The sequence below is a fragment of the Artemia sp. Qi Xiang Cuo genome, chromosome 8 (genome assembly GCF_049724085.1).
Source record: "Artemia sp. Qi Xiang Cuo chromosome 8, ASM4972408v1, whole genome shotgun sequence".
Lineage (NCBI taxonomy): Eukaryota > Metazoa > Arthropoda > Branchiopoda > Anostraca > Artemiidae > Artemia > Artemia sp. Qi Xiang Cuo.
The window spans coordinates 69596647-69616132 of record NC_142801.1 but is presented as its reverse complement, the minus strand read 5'-3'; the positions used below and the strand labels follow the sequence as shown (position 1 = coordinate 69616132).

Here is a 19486-nt window from a genome sequence, read left to right as displayed (position 1 = left end):
CAGTCAGTATCAAGTTCTGACTATATTTTCAAAGTGAATCTTTATTCTGCTTACACAGTGTGTTCATTCTGCTGATGATTCATTGATGAAGCCACAGAAACATTTGTTTAAAATTCCACTCTTCAGTAATTTATTCGAAGAACGAATAGTTTACCTAATGGCATGTTCCTTTTCCTTGTTCTCAAACATTAGCTATCTCATTCAAGATTTCATCAGTAATAAAATGTTGGCTTTTTTTACGATTTCAAAAGGTTGATTTCAGATAACAATGGTGACCAGTAAACGTTTATGGTTTATGAGAAAGGCCAAAACTCTTGGCAAGAATCCAGAAGATATTTTGAAGGGAATTCGAAAGAGTGCAGACTTAGACTAACATACTGGAGGTTCAGCTTGCTTTACCGGTACCTTTCCGGAACATTTATTGGGACTTGTGGGAAGAGGATGTGCCCCTTTATCCCCCTGTACGAAGGTATTGTGAGCACCACGATACAGTTTCCCAGGGGGGAGGGGTAAGTGCTACCAGGAGTGTTTTATTATTATTGAGATTTAAGCGGGTGCGGTTTTGTTTCCTTATTTGTACACTTCCAATGTATTCTCGTTTCCTTGGGGGATCTCTTGCCCTCCCCATACGTGTATGTTTTGCCGCACAATTTTACTCTAAAATTGAATATTTTGAAAAACGATAAAATTTTAGGATGGGGGGAATACAAAGAAATGCGTTTGCTCAAAGGGTTGAAAATCGTTTCAAATATATACTAAGTCAGGTACTTACAAGGACTGTACAAGGAAATACAAATGGAAACGGGCATTTTCAAGACAAATTGATTGCAAAGCGTGATTGCTTATTGCGTTTACAATATTTAAACTGTTGTTTTTTGGGGTTTAGGGGGGGAGGTACCTAGGTTTGGTTAGGTTTCGTATTTAGTATATGCTATGCTTTACCTAGGTTTGGTTAGGTTTCGTATTTAGTATATGCTATGCTTTACCCCCACTCCCCTAATGTGCAAATATATAGCCCAAATTTGTTTCTAAACTATTATATATTCATCCTATTTTATTATATTTCATTAGCATTAATCAAACTTGACTTCTTTCGTGTATAGCCCTGTGTTATGTATAATGCATAAGTACTCTAAGTCATATCTAGTGGCGGTTCTGGCCTCTCTTGTGCCCGGGAAAATTCTTGATTTGCCCCCCACCCCCTCTCGCGCAAAAATTTAGGCCAAGTTCTAACAAAACTCATTTATTAACAAGATTTTCATTTATTAACATTTGTATACAAAGTTTCACAAAAAAATAAAATTAATTAGATTCGGTCTATTTACTTTTATTTTCAGGAAATGGTGATGAAAATATGGGAAGAATGAAAATTACAGATTCAATTTGATTATGCTTACTGCCAACTGTGCCCTCTACTTTATTTTAATAAAAATAGAATTTCTAAACTTAGACAATGATTATGACCGTTATATAATTTCTTGAAATTTTGTACCCCAAAAATTTCGGGGCAAAATATGTGACCTGTCTGCAGAGTCGTATCCTGGATTTTTTTTTGGGGGGGGGGGGGGTACAAATTTGTTTTTAAAAACGCATCAAAAATTTGGTTATATTCATTTTTGTTACGTTTTTACGAGTCGGACAAACTTTTTTGGGTAGGAGGGGGGGGGAGGCTGGAGGGCTTTGCCTGTCTAAATTCTGAATCAGTGCACTAAAGTCATGCTGCATACAGAGGTAGGTGGATGACACGACCTTCCCCCATTCATACCTTCTTTGGAGATAATATTTGTAAAATTGGGCCTATTGTCGTGCATTGTAATATCTGTTAGCTGGGAAATTACTTTTACTGCCATTCTTCCAAAGTACGACCATGTGTGCCTATCTGAAGATCAGATACTAAGATAAGATTTATTCATGATGAAACATGTATAATAATGCACTTATAATCCCCCCGAAGGCTCCTTATCCTGTAACAAGGCCGCATCCAGGGGGAGGGGAGTTACCGGGTTTGAACGTCCTCCCCCCGACGTTTTTGCCCGACCTGTACAAATAGACAAAAAATGCAAAGAAAAATGTTTGATGTATTTTGTAAATTACCCCCCCCCCCCCCCGAAATAATTGTGGATACGTCCTTGACCTGTAAAGTGAGGGGGAAGATACATGAGTCACATATCACAAAAAGTCACTTACAGAGAGAGAGAGAGAGAAATAAATAGAGTACAAAATTAAAATTAAATAGATATGATAAATTAAATAGGTTAGAAGACTCCAATTAATTCTACGCAAAAAAAGAAAACTTCTAAGAAACCAAAAAAAAATTTGAACGATTTTTTTTAAAAGCTAAAAGAGTGGCATTTTCGAGCTGATTATGTTGAATAACCAAAATAATTTCTTTTTTCTTTTTTTCAGGTTTTGAACGAAGCTGTTGGGGCTTTGATGTGGCACACAATCAGCCTAACTAAGGAAGACCTAGAAAAGTTCAAAGCTCTGCGTATAATCGTCCGAATAGGAAGTGGCGTCGACAATATTGATGTTAAAGCAGCCGGTGAAATTGGGATTGCGGTGTGTAACGTTCCAGGATATGGTGTTGAAGAAGTTGCAGATACGACCCTTTGTTTGATTTTGAATTTATACAGAAGGACATTTTGGCTTGCCAATATGGTGAGAGAAGGGAAGAAGTTCACCGGACCGGAGCAGGTTAGAGAAGCTGCACAGGGATGCGCAAGGATACGTGGGGATACTCTTGGCATCGTGGGACTTGGTAAGAATCTTTGTTACTTTAAAAATCAACGCAGAATATGAGGGGACATTAGTCCCGCTGCTGAAACCTCACATTGTTATGCCCAAAACGAAGATTCTGCCTCTCGTTTTGGGTATAACGATGCCTGAAACTTGCGTTATGGTATTGTAGTTCGTGATTAGCACATGCCTAGGCTAGTCAGGATCGTATCTAAGATTTTGTTCTGTATTACAATGTAGTAAGTGTACTTTTGCATAATTCGGACAAAAATTTCGGCAGGATGGGGTTCAAACTTGCCCCCCCCCCAGGATAAGGCCGTGTTTAGTAACAAATTCTGGGCATTTATGCTCAAATTCTTTGTTTAAAATATCCTTTGCATCTAAACGTTTACATTTTAAAAATAAATATTAAGGTTAGACTACCAGGATCAGTGGTGTCGGATCACGACAGTTGATGGAAGGGGTATAAGATGTATGTTTCTAATGAATCTTAGGGGGAATTTTGTCGTTTTTTCAATGGAAATACTAAAAAAAGTATTTTTCAATGAAAGTACTCCCCCTTCCACAGATATTGTTCTTATTTGGGGGGGGGGATGTCTAGGGAACAAATTTCCTTCTGCCTCCCAAATAACACTACAGCGTAAGAAATGCAGGTTGTGTCTCCAACCATTTAGAGTAAGAGTAGGTTCAGGCATATCGTACCACTAGCAGTGGCGTATCCAGGCGGAGGATTAGTAATATTCAGCCCCCCCCCCCTGTTACATGGGAAATCCCGTTTTAATATGCATAGTTTGGCTATGCAAGGGATGAAAGGTTTTTTTTTTAATTTTTCACCCACCCTTTTGTTGGAGAAATCCTGGTTATCATGTCCTAGATTATTCGTCTTTCTTACTGAAAGGTTCTGTAGTTAATGGGGATGTACAAGTCTCACTTAAGCTTCCTAATATGATGACACTATTCGTAAGAGAAGAAATAGCCTACTTTGATGGGGAACAACTTAATAATAGTCATGGCTGAATAATTAGTTGGATTGTGAGAAGCCTGAATCATAATTAACTCGTAAACTACAAATAAATTATAGTAATGTAAGGACAAAAAAGAAATTTGGCTTTTGAAAATCAATGTCACATCCCATTGAGTAATCTTTGAAGCACAGGAAGTGTTTTTTGAAAATTTAAACCCAAATTTCACATTTGCTAGCTTGGCATAATCATTGATGCATAAAGACGGGTTGGCTTATCTACAGCTAGTACCAAACAAATATGACCATTATTTGATTTTCTTTGTATTCTTCAATAGCCAAATATGGATGAAGGCTCGGTCTGAATAGATAACATTGATAACACGCAGGAACCTGTTTAGCTTTTATTTTAATGTATTCACACTTGCGTTGCGAAACTATCCTCTTTCTTTTAATTAATCACCATCTCTTGTTATTTCTTGTCTACGCTCTCGGCGTCATTTTAAGGGGCTACCGACTCTATTTAAGGTGAAACTAAACCTTAATTTGAGGCAAATTTCACATGGGGCAAAAGGCCAACACTTCATAAAAGGATTATAGTTTGCTTGTCCTAAATATAACCTCTTCTTCAAAGGCTTACGGGAATTTGCAGCTTTGGGTGCTGCCTTGGGCATAGGGCGGGGGGGGCCGCTGCCCCCCTAGACCTTCAAATTTACATTAGATATGGCTGAAAAAGCAGATGATTTGGAAAAAGCAGTTAATAAAACTCTATCACACTATCGACCCCCCCCCCTAGACAAAATGCTGCCTAATGCTGCCTACGCCCATGGGTGCTGCGATGTGTTTTCACTCCATCAAAACCTTCTTTTGGTATGATCCATGCAGGCTTTTAATCAGACCGAGGGGTATTGACTGTAGAACACCATGATCCTCCCAAGCAGTGCCAATTCACGAAAATTTGGGGGGGGGGAGTGCGAGGATACTATTTTTGGTGCTTATATATTAGCCAGAAAACACACGAGAAATTGTATAGCGAACATGATGCAAGGAACTAGTCAAACAGCTTCTTTATCAAGAGAATTCCTTTGGCACGCTTTGCAAAAAGGGGTCTCTCATTCCGTGAACAATATTTAAACTTTTTGGCGGTGTGGGGAAAAAAAGTACCTAGGTTAGGTATGTAATATATGCTATACTTTACCCCCACACCACCCCCCTAATGTGCAAATATCCCAAATTTGTTTCTACACTATTATATTTTCATCATATTTTGTTTTAATTCATTATCATTAAAACCAAATTTCACTTCTCGTGTGTTTTCTGGCTAATGCATAAGTACTCTTTTTTGTAATGGCACAAGACAACTTGTTTAGGTTTTCGGGGGGGGGCATTTGATTCCTTGATGGAATTACCGACTAGATATTTTACACAATCTAGGAGACAGTTCCCCCCTCCTTAATTGGCACCCTTGCTAGACAAGGGTATAGAACTTGACTGTGGTAATTCAAATAATTTACAGGAATATGAGAAAAACTAAGAAATGGGTTATGGGGCTCTTGAATATTATTGCTATTAACAACAAGTTATTTATACACATAAGTATTTAGGCATAAAAGTCGTGGCTAAAGATTGAAATAGTAGGTTCCGTGTTCTAAATATTTCTACGAGTAGGACAAGACGATAGGGTCTAGTTTAGTAAAAATATTCTTCCGAGTTTCTTGAGAACTAAATAAAATGCGGGCAGGGGCAGGTTAGGGGTACTGTCCCCTAGGAGGTCGGAAGTTGCACTACTTACAGGGTCGGAGGGGCGAAAAATTTGTCCCCGTAATAAATCTGTCCAAACATCAAGAGAATTACCAATTGGCAACTCTAGGAAAGTACGGAAATAAAATTAAATAATGATTTTAAGTAGTAACCCAGACTCGGACGCCCCCTCATTCGTTCAATTACGTTCCTGGTTTAAAGAAAGCGTCAACAGATTTCCTATCAAGCCATTTTACCCGGAAGGAAAATTTCTCATTTGTAAGCTCATCATTTTCTCATCACTGCTGACTTCTGGATTATTCGCAGGTGGATTTCCAACAAGATATTTAGACTATACCACGCAGGGAAATCCTGTGAGAAGGGTGAAACAGTATTCATTCTTTGATGGCAACTTGCCCAGTCGACCACCATTGAATATTTGCTTCAACAATTTGCAAACGAAACTGTATTGATGGTTCCAAACCAGGTATCTGTGTGCTGTGTCCTCTCAAATCTCAGCATATTTACTCTCGTTTCAATGAAGTGTCAAAAGCTTCAAAAACTTTCTGACTCCCTTCAAAAAGTATAGACAATCGTATTCATTAAGTGTCCCCTATTCTAGCAATGACATTCCTAGTAAGGACATGCCAATGGTATTACCCCCCCCCCCCTTTTACATGGGCGTAATTTCGTCAAAATCCTGGTCGGGGGCAAAGTAGGGGTCGATCTTCCCAAGGCAAATCAAAATGACAAAATGAAAAATGAGATATAATACCTACCATACAGGCAAAGGCATACTAAACAAAACTGATCTGTTTCTGTTGATGCTTGAATTATGTAAGCTAATCTTAGAGTTGACAAGATTTTTAGACAACAATTTTCAGCTGGGGGAGGGGACGAAGTAGGGTCTTTGGGGCAATTACCCCCCTGCTCTATAGCAAATTACGCCCCTGTCCCCTGAGTCCTATTTTTGTAGCCTATTTTTACCATGCTCGAAAACGCTGATGTCATGCCGAGCATAGCAAACGAAGTAGCTAGACACAACTACACGATTTGAACGAGTCACGTTCAAATGAAATTAAATAAAAAAAACAAAAAACTGAAAGTTTTTTAACTGAAAGTAAGGAGCGACATTACAGCTTAAAACGATCAGAAATTATTCCGTATATGAAAGGAGCTGTCCCCTCATCAACGCCTCGCTCTTTACGCTAAAATTTTTTTATTGTTTTAAAAAATAAAGTTGTGAGACCGAGTCAAACTTTAGCGTAAAGAGCGAGGCGTTGAGAAGGGACAGCCACTTTCATGTACGGAATAATTTCCGTTCGTTTTAAGTTTTAATGTCGCTCCTTACTTTCAGTTGAAAAAACTTGTTTTTTTATATTTAATTTCTGAACGCTTTTGAATTAATGCAGCTTTGATTTTGGTTCACCGTACATGAATAATTAACACGAAATTTGCGTTTTAATTTTACTTTTTTTTGGCTAAATGGCTTTCTCGAAAATTTGTTCTGATGTAACTTAAGAATTAACTTACTTAACAAACTTATATATTCGTATATTCTATCAGGTATATTAGGAGGTTCTCCCCTTACTCAATACCTCGCTATTTACGCTAAAGTTCAAATTCTGTTCCAATTCTTTATGAATTACCCCTTAATCACAAAGGCCGCTAGTTAGAATAAATAGCTCTGATGAAAGTACAAAAAAAACTTTAGCGTAAAGAGTGGAGTAATGACTAGGGGGCAAACCCAGTCCTGTGCGTGATAGTTTCTGTTCATCGTACGTTTTGATGTTGCTCCTTACTTTCAGTCGAATTTTTTTTTTTTTATTTAATTTCTGATCGTTTTTTTTAAATAATGCAGGGAAATCGGGCGCACCTTTCATAGCAAAGTCCCTTCTCCCATGAAAACTTCCTCCACGGGAAGATCCTCCCACGTAACCCCCCGCCCCCAAACTACAAGCCCCCGAAAACTTCTGTAGGCCTATACATCCCAATAATCAATACTAAATGTAAACATTGGGAAAGTTCATAACTTGAAGACCTTCCCCCGCGGACTGTAGGGGATTAAGTCATCCTCAAAGACATAGTTATTGCATTTTTCGACCATACTGAACAAAATGGCTATCTCAAATTTTGATCGGGTGACTGGGAAAATAACGTGCGTGGGAGGGGGACTAGTTGCCCTCTATTTTTTGGTCACTTACAAAGGGCACTGGAACTTTTAATTTCCGTTCGAATGAGTCCTCACACGATATTCTAGGACTACTGGGTTGATACGATCACCCCTGGGGAAAAAAAAACAACAAATAAACACGCATCCGTGATCTTTCTTCTGGCAAAAAATACAAAATTCCACATTTTTGCAGATAGGAGCTTGAAACTTCGATAGAAGGGTTCTCTGTTACTCTAAATCTGATGGTGTGATTTTCGGTTCCATTGTAACTGAAACCCCGTGTAACTGAACCCCCGTATAACCGACCCCCCGTGCAACTGGCCCCTCGTGCAACTGCCCCCCCGTTAACTGAACCCTCGTGCAACTCAACCACATTCAACAGCACCCCCTTGTAGCTAAACCCCCGGGTAACTGTAACGGTGTGTTACCATGTAACTGTATTAACAGAAAACAACTGATGAGCGACAAGTGATGAAAGAGAGGGGTAATACTGAACACTCAGCTACCATTCTTGGGAGACATCTGACGGTTCATAAGTGACCATGAAATTCCTGTGTTGTTTTAAAGTCACTTCTGTGAATAGGCAGCGTGGCGGCAGAGTGCACCTGGCGACGATAAATCACATCAGTCCAGTTTTTGTCAGGAAAAAACTAGCTTGGTTAAATAAAATAGTATGTTCTGGAAAATCATAGATATGTTCTGCAAGGGCGGAGTAAAAATTTTCCGTTTTTTTTCGCTTTTTAAGGGTGTTATCAATTGAGGTAAAGTGTTGATTTAATCTATCCGTAAGCCGTTGGTGAGTTACAGCGTTTACACTTATTATAGACCCGGTAAAACTATCCGTTCCCAAATCTATCTAACAGGTCGTGGTAACGAACTGTAAATAAGGAGTGACCCGGCTCAATAGTAACCGAAACTCTAAAAAACGGAATTTTGATACCAATAGATACATCAAAAGAATCAGATTTCTGTGCTGATTTCAAATATATAACTTTCATCAAGTTTAATATCTTACCCATCAAAAGTTACGCGCCTGAGAAAATTTGTCTGATTTTCGAAACACCATCAGATTCAGCATTTCAGAGAACCCTACTAAAGAGGTTTCAAGATCCTATCGGCAAAAATGTGGAATTTTGTATTTTTTGCCAGAAGAAAGATCACGGATGCGTGTTTTTTTTGTTTCTCCAGGGATGATCGTATCGGCCCAGTGATCCTAGAATTTCGTGAGGGAGCTCATTCGAACGGAAATTAAAAGTTCTAGTACCCTTTTTAAGTGACCAAAAAAACTGGAGGACAACTAGGCCCCTACCTCCCTCATTTTTTCCCAAAATTACCCGATCAAAATTTTGAGATAGCCATTTTGTTCAGCATGGTTGAAAATATAATAACTATGTCTTTGAGGATGACTTAATCCCCCACAGTCCCCGAGGGAAGGGCTGCAAAGTGTTATCTTTGTCCATGATTCACGTGTAGCATTGGTTACTGGAAAGAATACATATGTTTTCAGGGGGATTTTTCCTGGTAGTGGGGGGGGGGGTCGGGGGTTAAGCGGGAAGATCTTTTCATGGAGGAGGTCTTCATAGGGAAATGGACATTGCTATGAAGGGGGCGCTGGATTTCCCAGCATTATTTAAAAAAAACGATCAGAAGTTAAATAAAAAATAACAAGTTGCAACATCAAGGAGCAACATCAAAACTAAAAACCAACAGAAATTATTACGTATATGATTGGGTCTACCTCATAGTTAAAGCTTTGCTATTTAAACTAAAGATGTTTTTAATAATTTCATAAAAGATTTATATTCTAGCTAACAGTATCTTCGATTCAGAGGTCAATCATAAAGAATTGGAACAAAATTCGAACTTTAGCGTAAAGAGCAAGGTATTGACTAGGGGGCGAACCCCCTAATATACGTATATATAATATATGAATATAGAAGTTCGTTATGGAAGTTAATTCGTAAGTTACATGTATTTACTACTAATAAAAACGTTCGTAAATAAAATTAAACAACTTTCGAGTAAGCCATTTAACCAAAAAAAGTAAAATTAATGTGCAAATTCCTTTTTAGTTATTTATTTACGATGACCCAAATTCAAAACCTGCATTAGTTCAAAAACGTTCAGACATTAAATAAAAAACAAGTTTTTTTAAACTGAAAGTAAGGAGCGACATTAAAAGTTCAAACTAACATAAACTATTCCGTATATGAAAGGGGCGCTGTCTCCTCCTCAACGCCTCGCTCTTCACGCTAGAGTTAGACTCTTTCTCACAACTCTGTTTTTTTTAAAATAAAAGACTAGCATAAAGAGCGAGGCGTTGAGGAGGGGACAGCCCCTTTCTTATACGGGATAATTTCTGTTCGTTTTAAGTTTTAATGTCGCTCCTTACTTTCAGTTAATTTTTTTATTTAATCCTAACTAAGCAACTTCAACGACACGAAAGTCCCTCAAAATTATCTGTTTTCCTCGGATAATGTGAATTTGGGACGAATGCATTGTTTTCGTTATTTTTCTGTTGGTCCACTCAAAAACAGCAATCAACAAATGAAATTTACAACACTTTGTTACGCCTGAGCGTTTTTACAACTTCACGAAGTACAAAATATATTTAAAATTCCAAGCTGTCATGCGAGCTATTTGGCTAAGTCGACAGCTGCAATCCGAAACGTGTCCTGTTACGTAATGTTACACCCAAAGAAATGCAAATCTCTCACGCAATACTGCCAAAAAAAGGCCTGCTTTTTGTAATTAAGTTTCTTGTTTTCCGCTGAGAATATGGAATGTATGATATATAGCTATAAAATAAAACTGCTAAATGCTTGTTAAGAAAAAGCTTAAAAATTTTACTTTCAGTATATGTTTTATGCAGAGGGAGGGGGATGACTCCCTTGATATTTCTAGTTTTCAAGTCTCTTTCCACAATCTTGTTTTTAGTGTAATTAGCCTGTTTTATTTTTGTTATTTACTTCCCTTCTTAGCTAGTTTCTTGGGGGATACCCATGGGCGCCCATATGGGGGGGGGGGCAAAGGGGGCCCCCGCCCCCCTGGCGGAATGATGCTGCCTTATTTTTATATTTTTGTTCTGAGATTTCTATTATATAGCATTAAAAGTGCCAATTAGATGAGGTTTGCCCCCCCTGGAATTCAGCTTATGGGCGCCCATGGGGATACCCAAAGGTTCTTACCCGGCGTTCAGTATAGCTAATTGCAATTGATAGCAATTGACTTACGTCACTAACAGCCAATGAAAACTATTCTCTCTGAAAGACAATGGTTTTTATTGGATGGCAGTAACAAAAATCAATTGAAGTCGATTGTAATAAGCTAAATTGGACGCTAGTTTAATGCGATTTAAGGATAATCTCAGTAAGGGGTTATCCACTTGGCCGCTCCTTCTAGAACGTACACCTAAGACGGTCTCTACCATATAATGTATATATTAAAATTAATGTACAAATTAAATTATATTGGGTAAGGCTTAAGACCCTAAAATGCAAAACTGACCATAATATTTTATGCAATACTCTCACAATAATATTTTAATAATACCGAGATTTAGCTAGCTCCAGTTCGAACCGATCAGATTTTTCATAGGATTTTCGGTACTGTTGCATTAGCTGTATCCACGCGATATATTGTGCTAAAGGAAACTAGTCAAACGGGTATCTTTCAATAGAGAATTGGATCGTAAACCGTGGTTTGTCATTGCGTTTGCAATATTTAAACTATTGTTTTTTGGGGTTTAGGGGGGGGGAAAGGTCCCTAGGTTAGGTTACGTATTAAATATATGCTATGCTTTACCGCCCCATCCCCCTAATGTGAAAATATATAGCCCAAATTTGTTTCTTAACTATTATTAAATAAAAAAAACAAGTTTTTTAAACTGAAAGTAAGGAGTGACATTAAAACTTAAAATGAACAGAAATTATTCCGTATATGGAAGGGGCTGATCCCTTCTCAACGCCTCGCTCTTTACGCTAAAGTTTTTTATTGTTTTAAAAAATAAAGTTGGGAGACAGAGTCAAACTTTAGCGTAAAGAGCGAGGCGTTGAGGAGGGATCAGCCCCTTTCATATATGGAATAATCTCTGTCCGTTTTAAGTTTTAATGTCGCTCCTTACTTTCAGTTTAAAAAACTTTTTTTTTTATTTAATTTCTGATAGTTTTTTAGTTAATGCAGATTTTATTTTTGCTCGCCGTCATTGAATAAGTAAAAAAAATTTTAATAAAATTTTTAATTTTCTTTTGCTAAATGGCTGTCTCATTTGGTTCTGACGTAATTTACAAATTAACTTACGTAACGAACTTCTATATTCGTATATTTTTCTTCTGGAAAAAAATACAAAGTTGCAGATTTTTGCAGATATGAGCTTGAAACCTATGTTATAGGGTTTTCTGATACGCTGAATCTGACAGTGATTTTCATTAACATTTTTTCACTTTTAGGGGATGTTTACCCCCTCTTTAAAAAATCAGGTAAGTTTTCTCAGGCTCGTAGCCTTTGATGAGTAATACTAAACTTAACAAAATTTATATATTTAGAATCAGCATTATAAGCCCATTCTTTTGATACATTTATTGACATCAAAGTTCCGTTTTTAAAAGTTTGGATTACTATTGAGCTGTATTGCTTGTTTTTTTTTTATTACGTATATGTTATTACGTATATGATGGGGTTCTCCCCTTAGAAAATACCACGTTCTTTAAGTTGATAGTTAAAAAAATATTTAATTCAAAAACCCCTGAAACACAAAGGCCGTTTAATTATAATAGATACCCATTTTTAAAACACTAAAAAAAAAAAAACTGTAGCTTAATTAGCTAGGTATTGACTGGGGGGACAACCCCCTCATAAGCGCTTTAGTTTCTTCCCGTTTTATGTTATAGTGTTCATTGTTACTTTCAGTTGAAAGAACTTGTTTTTTTTAATTTAATTTCTGATTGTTTTTTAAATAATGCTGGGAAATCTGATGCATCCTGCTTAGCCCTATCACTGGCCCTAAAAAAACATTCTCCACGGAAAGATTCTTCCGAGTAACCCCCTCCTCCAGCCCTCCTCCACCCCACCAAAAAAAAAATTCTTCCTGAAAATGTCTGTATACTTCCCAATAACCGATAGGCTACAATATGCAAGCAATGGGCAAAGTTCATAACTTGCAGCCTTCCTGGGAACTGTGGGGGATTAAGTCATCGTAAAAGACATATTTATTAGATTTTCGACTATGCTAAACAAAATGGCTATCTCAAAATTTTAATTGGGTGACTGAGAAAAAAATGAGCGTGGGAGGGGGCCTAGTTGCCCTCAATTTTTTTGGTCATTTAAAAAGGGCTCTAGAACTTTTAATTTCCGTTCCAATGAGCCTTCTTATGATATTCCAGGAACACTGGGCAAATACGAATACCCCTGGAAAACAAAAACAAAAAAAAAACAAATAAACACGCATCCGTGATCTTTCTTCTGGCAAAAAATGCAAAATTCCCCATTTTTGTAGATAGGAGCTTGAAACCTCTACAGCAGGGTTCCCTGATACGCTCAATATGATGGTGTGAATTTCATTAAGGTTCTATAACTGTTAGGGGTCTTTCCCCCTTTTTTCGAAAATCAGCCAAATTTTCTCAGGCGCGTAACTTGATGAAACTTACATATTTGAAATCAAAATTAAAATCTGATTCTTTTGATGTATGTATTGGTACCAAAATCCGGTTTTTAGAGTTTCGGTTACTATTGAGCCGGGTCGCTTCTTACTTACAGTTCGTTACCACGAACTGTTTGATATTTTCATCATATTTGGTGACAACGTTTAGCACAGCTGTCAGGTATAAAAAAGCTGATGCAATCTTTGATATCACCAGTCGTCATCACGAGAGATGTTGAAAATTTCTTATTTTTCCAGGTCGAATTGGATCTGCTGTAGCTCTACGGGCCAAAGCTTTTGGATTCAATGTCGTTTTTTATGATCCTTACCTGCCAGATGGAATGGAAAAATCCCTCGGTCTCACCCGTGTCTATACTTTACAGGTAAATCTTACTTTCTATTTAATGAAATCGACTAATTAATTACTCTGGTCTATTTTTACCCTTTATGGGTAGTAGAAACAGGTGTGTGCGCAGTTTTTTTTATCTTCACGGGGGGGGGGGGTGTATTTAACCAGAAATTCAAGAAAACTTAGAGTTTGAGGGGGCGGGTCCCGAGGCCCCCACCGAAATCGAGTTCCATAGTGCTTAACAAGGCCGTATCCAGGGGGAGTTTACCCGGTTTGAACCCCCCCTCCCCCGAAATTTTTTGACCGACTCGAAAATAAGTCGAAAATTAGTAAAACCTAGGTAAAAATCAGTAAAATTAGTCAAAAATTAGTAACCCCCCCCCCCAAAAGTCAAAAATTAGTAAACCCCCCCCCCCTGAACAAAAATCCTGGATACGGCCCTGGTGCTTAATATATTGGATTTTAGTTAATGTTGGTCCCCCAAGAAGGCTTTATTGATGTGCATTTATGAACTTTGCAGTCCCAAAACACCTAATGCCATTGAATGTTTCTTATCACACTTCAGCGCAAACTAAGATTCAATTTACCGAAGGATATGCTATACAGATAGAACATTAAACTAAGTTCTTTATTATTTATATTTTGAGGTGACGGCTAATGTTGGCTTGCTGGACCCTGAATCCGGCCTTGTAGTAAAGACACCAAAAATAGATTAGTTTAGCTATCCCAAACAGGACAACAATAAGAATAACTTGAATAAATTAGCGCCCGCTGTTTCAGTTAAACGCATTAAAAACTATCTGAACTTGGCAACAAATCACTATCACGGTCAAATTTAAGGAGTAATGTTCATCCGCTATATATTGAGGCAATCTGAAGGAAAGCAGGTCAAACTTGTGAAAATAATAGGCCTGTTTTTTCACTCATCAATGTGCTAAGATCTTACACCTTTTGTCGTTTTTATGCAAACGTCTTTTATCATTCTGCTATTATCAGCGGTCTGAGAACAATGATGAGTGTATCATCAAATTTCTCTCATCATTGTTCTATATGGCAGAACAGTGGCGTTCTTCACACTTTTTGCTGACATTAGTGAGCTGTAAGATCTTAGAACAAAGATGAGTTAAAAAACGATGATCTTTGCAGAAAGATGCAAGATCTTAGCTCTAAAATTGGGCCTAATATACTGTCCGATCAGGACCATTGACTACGCAGGTGCAATGCGGAAAAATTTGTCACATTGAATGGAATTTAGCTGTGTGCCGGGGATTTGACCAAAGTTCTGTGTGGACCCGTTCCAGTCTCCCCGGAAAAATTATATGGAAAACATTAGATAACACTAAATCCAGATATTTACACCCATACACATTTTATAAACTCTTTCATCCTTCATTAAGTTTGGCTGGGTACGGTGATGTTTAGGAAAAAAGGGGGCTGAAGTAGGGGAGACAGGCACATGGACAGTTTTCGGGGGAGGAATAATGCAGAAAATAAATTATTTGATAATTGGAATAAGAGGTACTTAGAAATTTAGGAAATTTTAAGAGAAATAGAAAACACTAAATTACACTAATATCCAGATATTTACATCCACGCGCATTTTATGTACCCAATCTTTCATTTTTCCTCAAGTTTGGCTGGGTACGTTGACTTTTAGTTAGAAAAGGGCTGAAGTAGGGGAGACAGGCACATGGGCAGTTTTTTTTTCAGGAGGGGGGAATAGTAATACAGACAAAATTATTTGATAATTGGAATAAGAGGCATTCAGACATTTTAAGGTTTTGGAGGGGTCGGAGTCCCTAGGGCACCCCCTGTGTATATCCGCGAGGAGTGAATATACCTTTGATAAAAAAAAAAACATATCGGACTACAGAGGGTTTTAAAGAGGTAATTTCTATTCAGATTGGTGGATTGTTGAATATGCAGCATTAAAGACACCTCTTAGATCATATAATTACGATCAATTTATAGCTATAACTTAAGACGGCACCTCTAGTGACAGTTGTCAGCTTCATCCTTTTCTCAGCTAACCCAGGTTGTCATATAAAAATTCCAAGGAGTGCATTTTGGTTACAACAGAGTGAATATGGAGGATAAACTTTCTTTCGTCAAGCTTAAGCGAGACCCAGAGCTTGAAAGCGGAAGAATTTACATGGATTTAAATGTGACATATCGGATAGCCAAAAAGCTAGTGAAAAATTGAAACTATCTACGTGTAAGATGCGGCAACGTTGTAGCTTAAAAAGATATTGGGAAGTAAAAAGAGAGAAAAAATTAAAGCGAGAATGTTTGAGTCACGTCTTAATAGTGAAGTAAGACATGGTTTATGGAAACAAATATTTCAATAAAAAATATTATAAGATTCTAGTTTAGCTACTTTTTGCTATATTGGAAAGGGGTTAGGTTAGGAAAATGAAATTTTCAGGGATCTGTCTACAGACTAAAGTTTGTCCCAGGAAAGTATATTGAAGTACCTACCTCCAGTGCTTCTGCCGATAGAGGGCAGTGACCTTTGATGATCTTTAAAAATCATTGTTATGAAAGTGAAACCTTGCAAAATAGACCTTTTGCTTAAATGAAGTACAAGAAAACTGTTTTTTCAGCTTCACAACTTTGCTCAACCCCTCAATTTATGAGGTTTCAAAGATCTGGAAATACATTTCCTAAATTAAAATTCTACTCAAATAATAGGAATTGCATTTTCAGAACTAAAACTCGAGAAAAAGATACTGATGACTGAAAAATTAAGGTAAAATTTTGTTTTGTCAAAAGAAATCAGAAGAAGGTTAACATGGAAATTGGCAATACCTTCCCAGAGTATGTTTTTGGCCCTGGATTCAATACTAAACAACGGAGTGAATTTGGAAACATTCTTTTATCAAGCTTTAGCGAGACCCAGACTTTGCAAGCTGAAGAACATATGTGGGCTGACAACAAGCTGATATATTGGAAAGCCATAATGAGAAAAAATCCGAACCATCTATATAATATTTGGCAACCTTGGAACTAAGAAAGATTTTGGAAAGCAAAAAGATAAAAAATTAAAGTGTGAATGTCTGATTATATTAGCTCAGTAGCTCAGCAAGGTATAGTGTATACAAACAGCTATTTCCATACGAAATGTTTGTAATCATTGTGAAGGCATTCAGGGCAGACAGTATAGAAGACTAGGGTTTGAAAGAAATTCAGACGCCTAAAAGGACGAAGGGTCACTCCAGAGCCTTTCGGAGGGGGGGGGGGCAACCGGATCAGTTGCCCAGGGTGCCGTGACTGGGGGATTGCACCCTTCGATAAAATTTTCCCCTTTGATTAAGCTTTTTTGCTTATATTTGAGTCGGGAGGGGGCGTTGTAATTAATTTTTTCCCGGACACCACCAACCCTAGGAACAGCTCTGCCACTCTATCAGAAATCATATACACAAGGTGGTGCGTGCCAAGTGTGGCGGAACCGTTCCCAAGCCTTTTGGGGAATGTATTAAGTGTTTTGGGGAATGTGCCACGCGTGGCGGAATTGTTTGGCATACGTGGCGGTCTGAGATTTACACCGGTGGTGGAAGTCAGTGCCCCCTCGCAAAATGACCGAGTGAACCTAATCATTCTTATTTATTGTCGGTTTATGTGTAGTTTTTCAGAATGCAGACGAACAAATACAATTTAACAAGAGGCACCGACATGTGTCATCCAGAAATGTTTGTATTCTCTTCAAGTTTTTAGCTTTCATTTATTGTGCTATAACCCTTCTAGCACAGTAGTAACGAGTTTTACTATATTGGCATACTCAATAACTCCCAGTACCATAAAAGGTTTTTTAAAATGTTTTTGAAACATTCATGTAATCCGTTGGTTTTAATGAGATAAGAAAAAAATCATCCCAAATACGGCAAAATTCTTTTTTCCAGTTGATTCGTAGTGCTAAAGACACACACCCATTGTGGGGTTACTAAAACACGTCAAACGACTTTTTTTTTAATATTGCCTTTGGGGAATCCGGTCCGTCTTTTAGATCATTCGAACTATCCGACCATGCAAAACTTCATGGAAATTAATGCCTATTGTGTACAGAAGTGACATGACAGCGGGTATGCTCAAGTTGGTCTAATTGTAGTCTATGAGTAACCATAATATAATTCATGAAGGTTAAATAAAATGTATTTTAAACCTTAGAATCGAATAGGAACTTTGTTCGGTTTCATCACGATTGAGAAAAGGATAAACCTGAAGGGTGAAGACGCAGAGGCGAACTTGGAACATGAACGGGTTGAGTTTAGGGACGTACACCGAGGTGGTGGGCTGGGCATGGGCCCCCATATGGGAGGGGGAGGGAGGCTCCAGCCCCCCTGGCTGAATGATGCTTCCTTATATTTTATATTTTGTTTCGGAATTTCTATTATACAGCACTGGAAGTGCCGATTAGACCAGGTAAGCCCCCCTAAATTTCAGCTTATGGGCGCCCATGGGGCTGGGGACTTCGCATCCCCGACACGAAGTTAAATTTTATCAAATATCCAGTCACTTCTTCAAATTACCAAGTAAAATTTGTTTTATTGTAGCCTCCCCCCAATGAAAATATAACTGCGTTCGTGCAGAAAGCCGCCAACCCTCAAGTTTATCCCGTGTAAAACTCAAGAACAAACCAGTTTTATCTGTTTGTATTAAGAAACAATTAAACAAGTAGCGGGTATCAGAATACATTGGAATTGTATAATTTGGGCTATATATTTGCACATAGGGAGGGCCTAGGTAAGGTTAGTACCTGTTACCCCAACCCTCCTAATGTGTAAATATATAGCCCAAATTTGTTTCTAAAGTATTATATTTTCATCATGTGTTAGTATTTTCATAAGGATTAACCTAACTTCACTTCTTGAGTGTTGGCGGTATAATGCGTAAGTACCTTTAAAAGTCTATCGAGAACCAACCACTGTAGAATTGAAGACTATGAGCAAAACTTTTGGTAAATGAATGGAAATAAATATTGGCTCTAAGGGCCAACCGTGACGGAAGTGTACCCAGTGTGACGGAAACTGTGACAAGCATGGCGGAAAGTGGGCATCCCTCGAGTGAATCAGTCATCGTATCGTCCTACCCTGCGAACAAAAAAGGTTCGTAAGTAATAACTGTTCAACCTATTAAAAATTATTATTTTGGAAAATTATTTTGGTACTTACATATTATCTCGACCATACTGTTGTTCTTGATATGTTGTAAAAACCGGTTTCTCTGTGTGTACTCGGAGATAATTAGTTTAGCCTGAGTGAGATGAACTAATATGCAGGTAAATTTGAATTAGATATTTAATATAGAGGTGGATACGTTAGGTATTTAATATAATGCGTTCTGGGCGGCCTGCTTTCCATAATTCTCTGTTGTAGTTCCATAATTTTGATACTAAAGTATTATATTTTCATCATATTTTGGTATATTTCATTATAATTAACCTAACTTCACTTCTTGAGTGGGGTCGATATAATATGTAAGTACCATTCTTTAAACCAAGCACGGATTTTTGACACCCGTAAAAAATTCTTCAGAGTCCTCTACAGATTGACATATCTTTAGTACACCTTTGGTTCAGGGGCGTAATTTCCTAAGGGGAAGGGGGGGGCAACCGCCCCTCCAGACCCAATCCCCCCCCACAACGCAGTTTGCCCCTCCAGCTGAAATTTAGTTTGTGCAAAAAAATCTTGGCTAAACTAAGATAAACGTGCAGAATTCAAGTATCGAGGGAAACAGGTCAGCTTTCTTTAGTATAGGTTATCTTTACCTTCTTGGTAATATATGCACCATTTTTCAGTTTTCACTGTCATTTCCCTTATTTTGGGAAAATTGGCCCCCGTTCCCCTAGGATTTTGACAAAATTATGCCACTGCTTTGGTTCATTATTTATTA

General features: G+C 37.9%; 1 protein-coding gene across 2 annotated transcripts in view; it reads left to right on the top strand.

The window, feature by feature from the left end:
- Positions 1-19486, top strand: part of CtBP (C-terminal binding protein) — a 124018-nt gene that overhangs the window by 19014 nt on the left and 85518 nt on the right. For both annotated transcript variants that reach the window (XM_089093723.1, XM_089093724.1), the window contains exons 3-4: positions 2407-2758; positions 13507-13631. In XM_089093723.1, coding sequence (XP_088949849.1) covers positions 2407-2758; positions 13507-13631 — 477 coding nt within the window. The remainder of the gene's footprint in view (positions 1-2406; positions 2759-13506; positions 13632-19486) is intronic.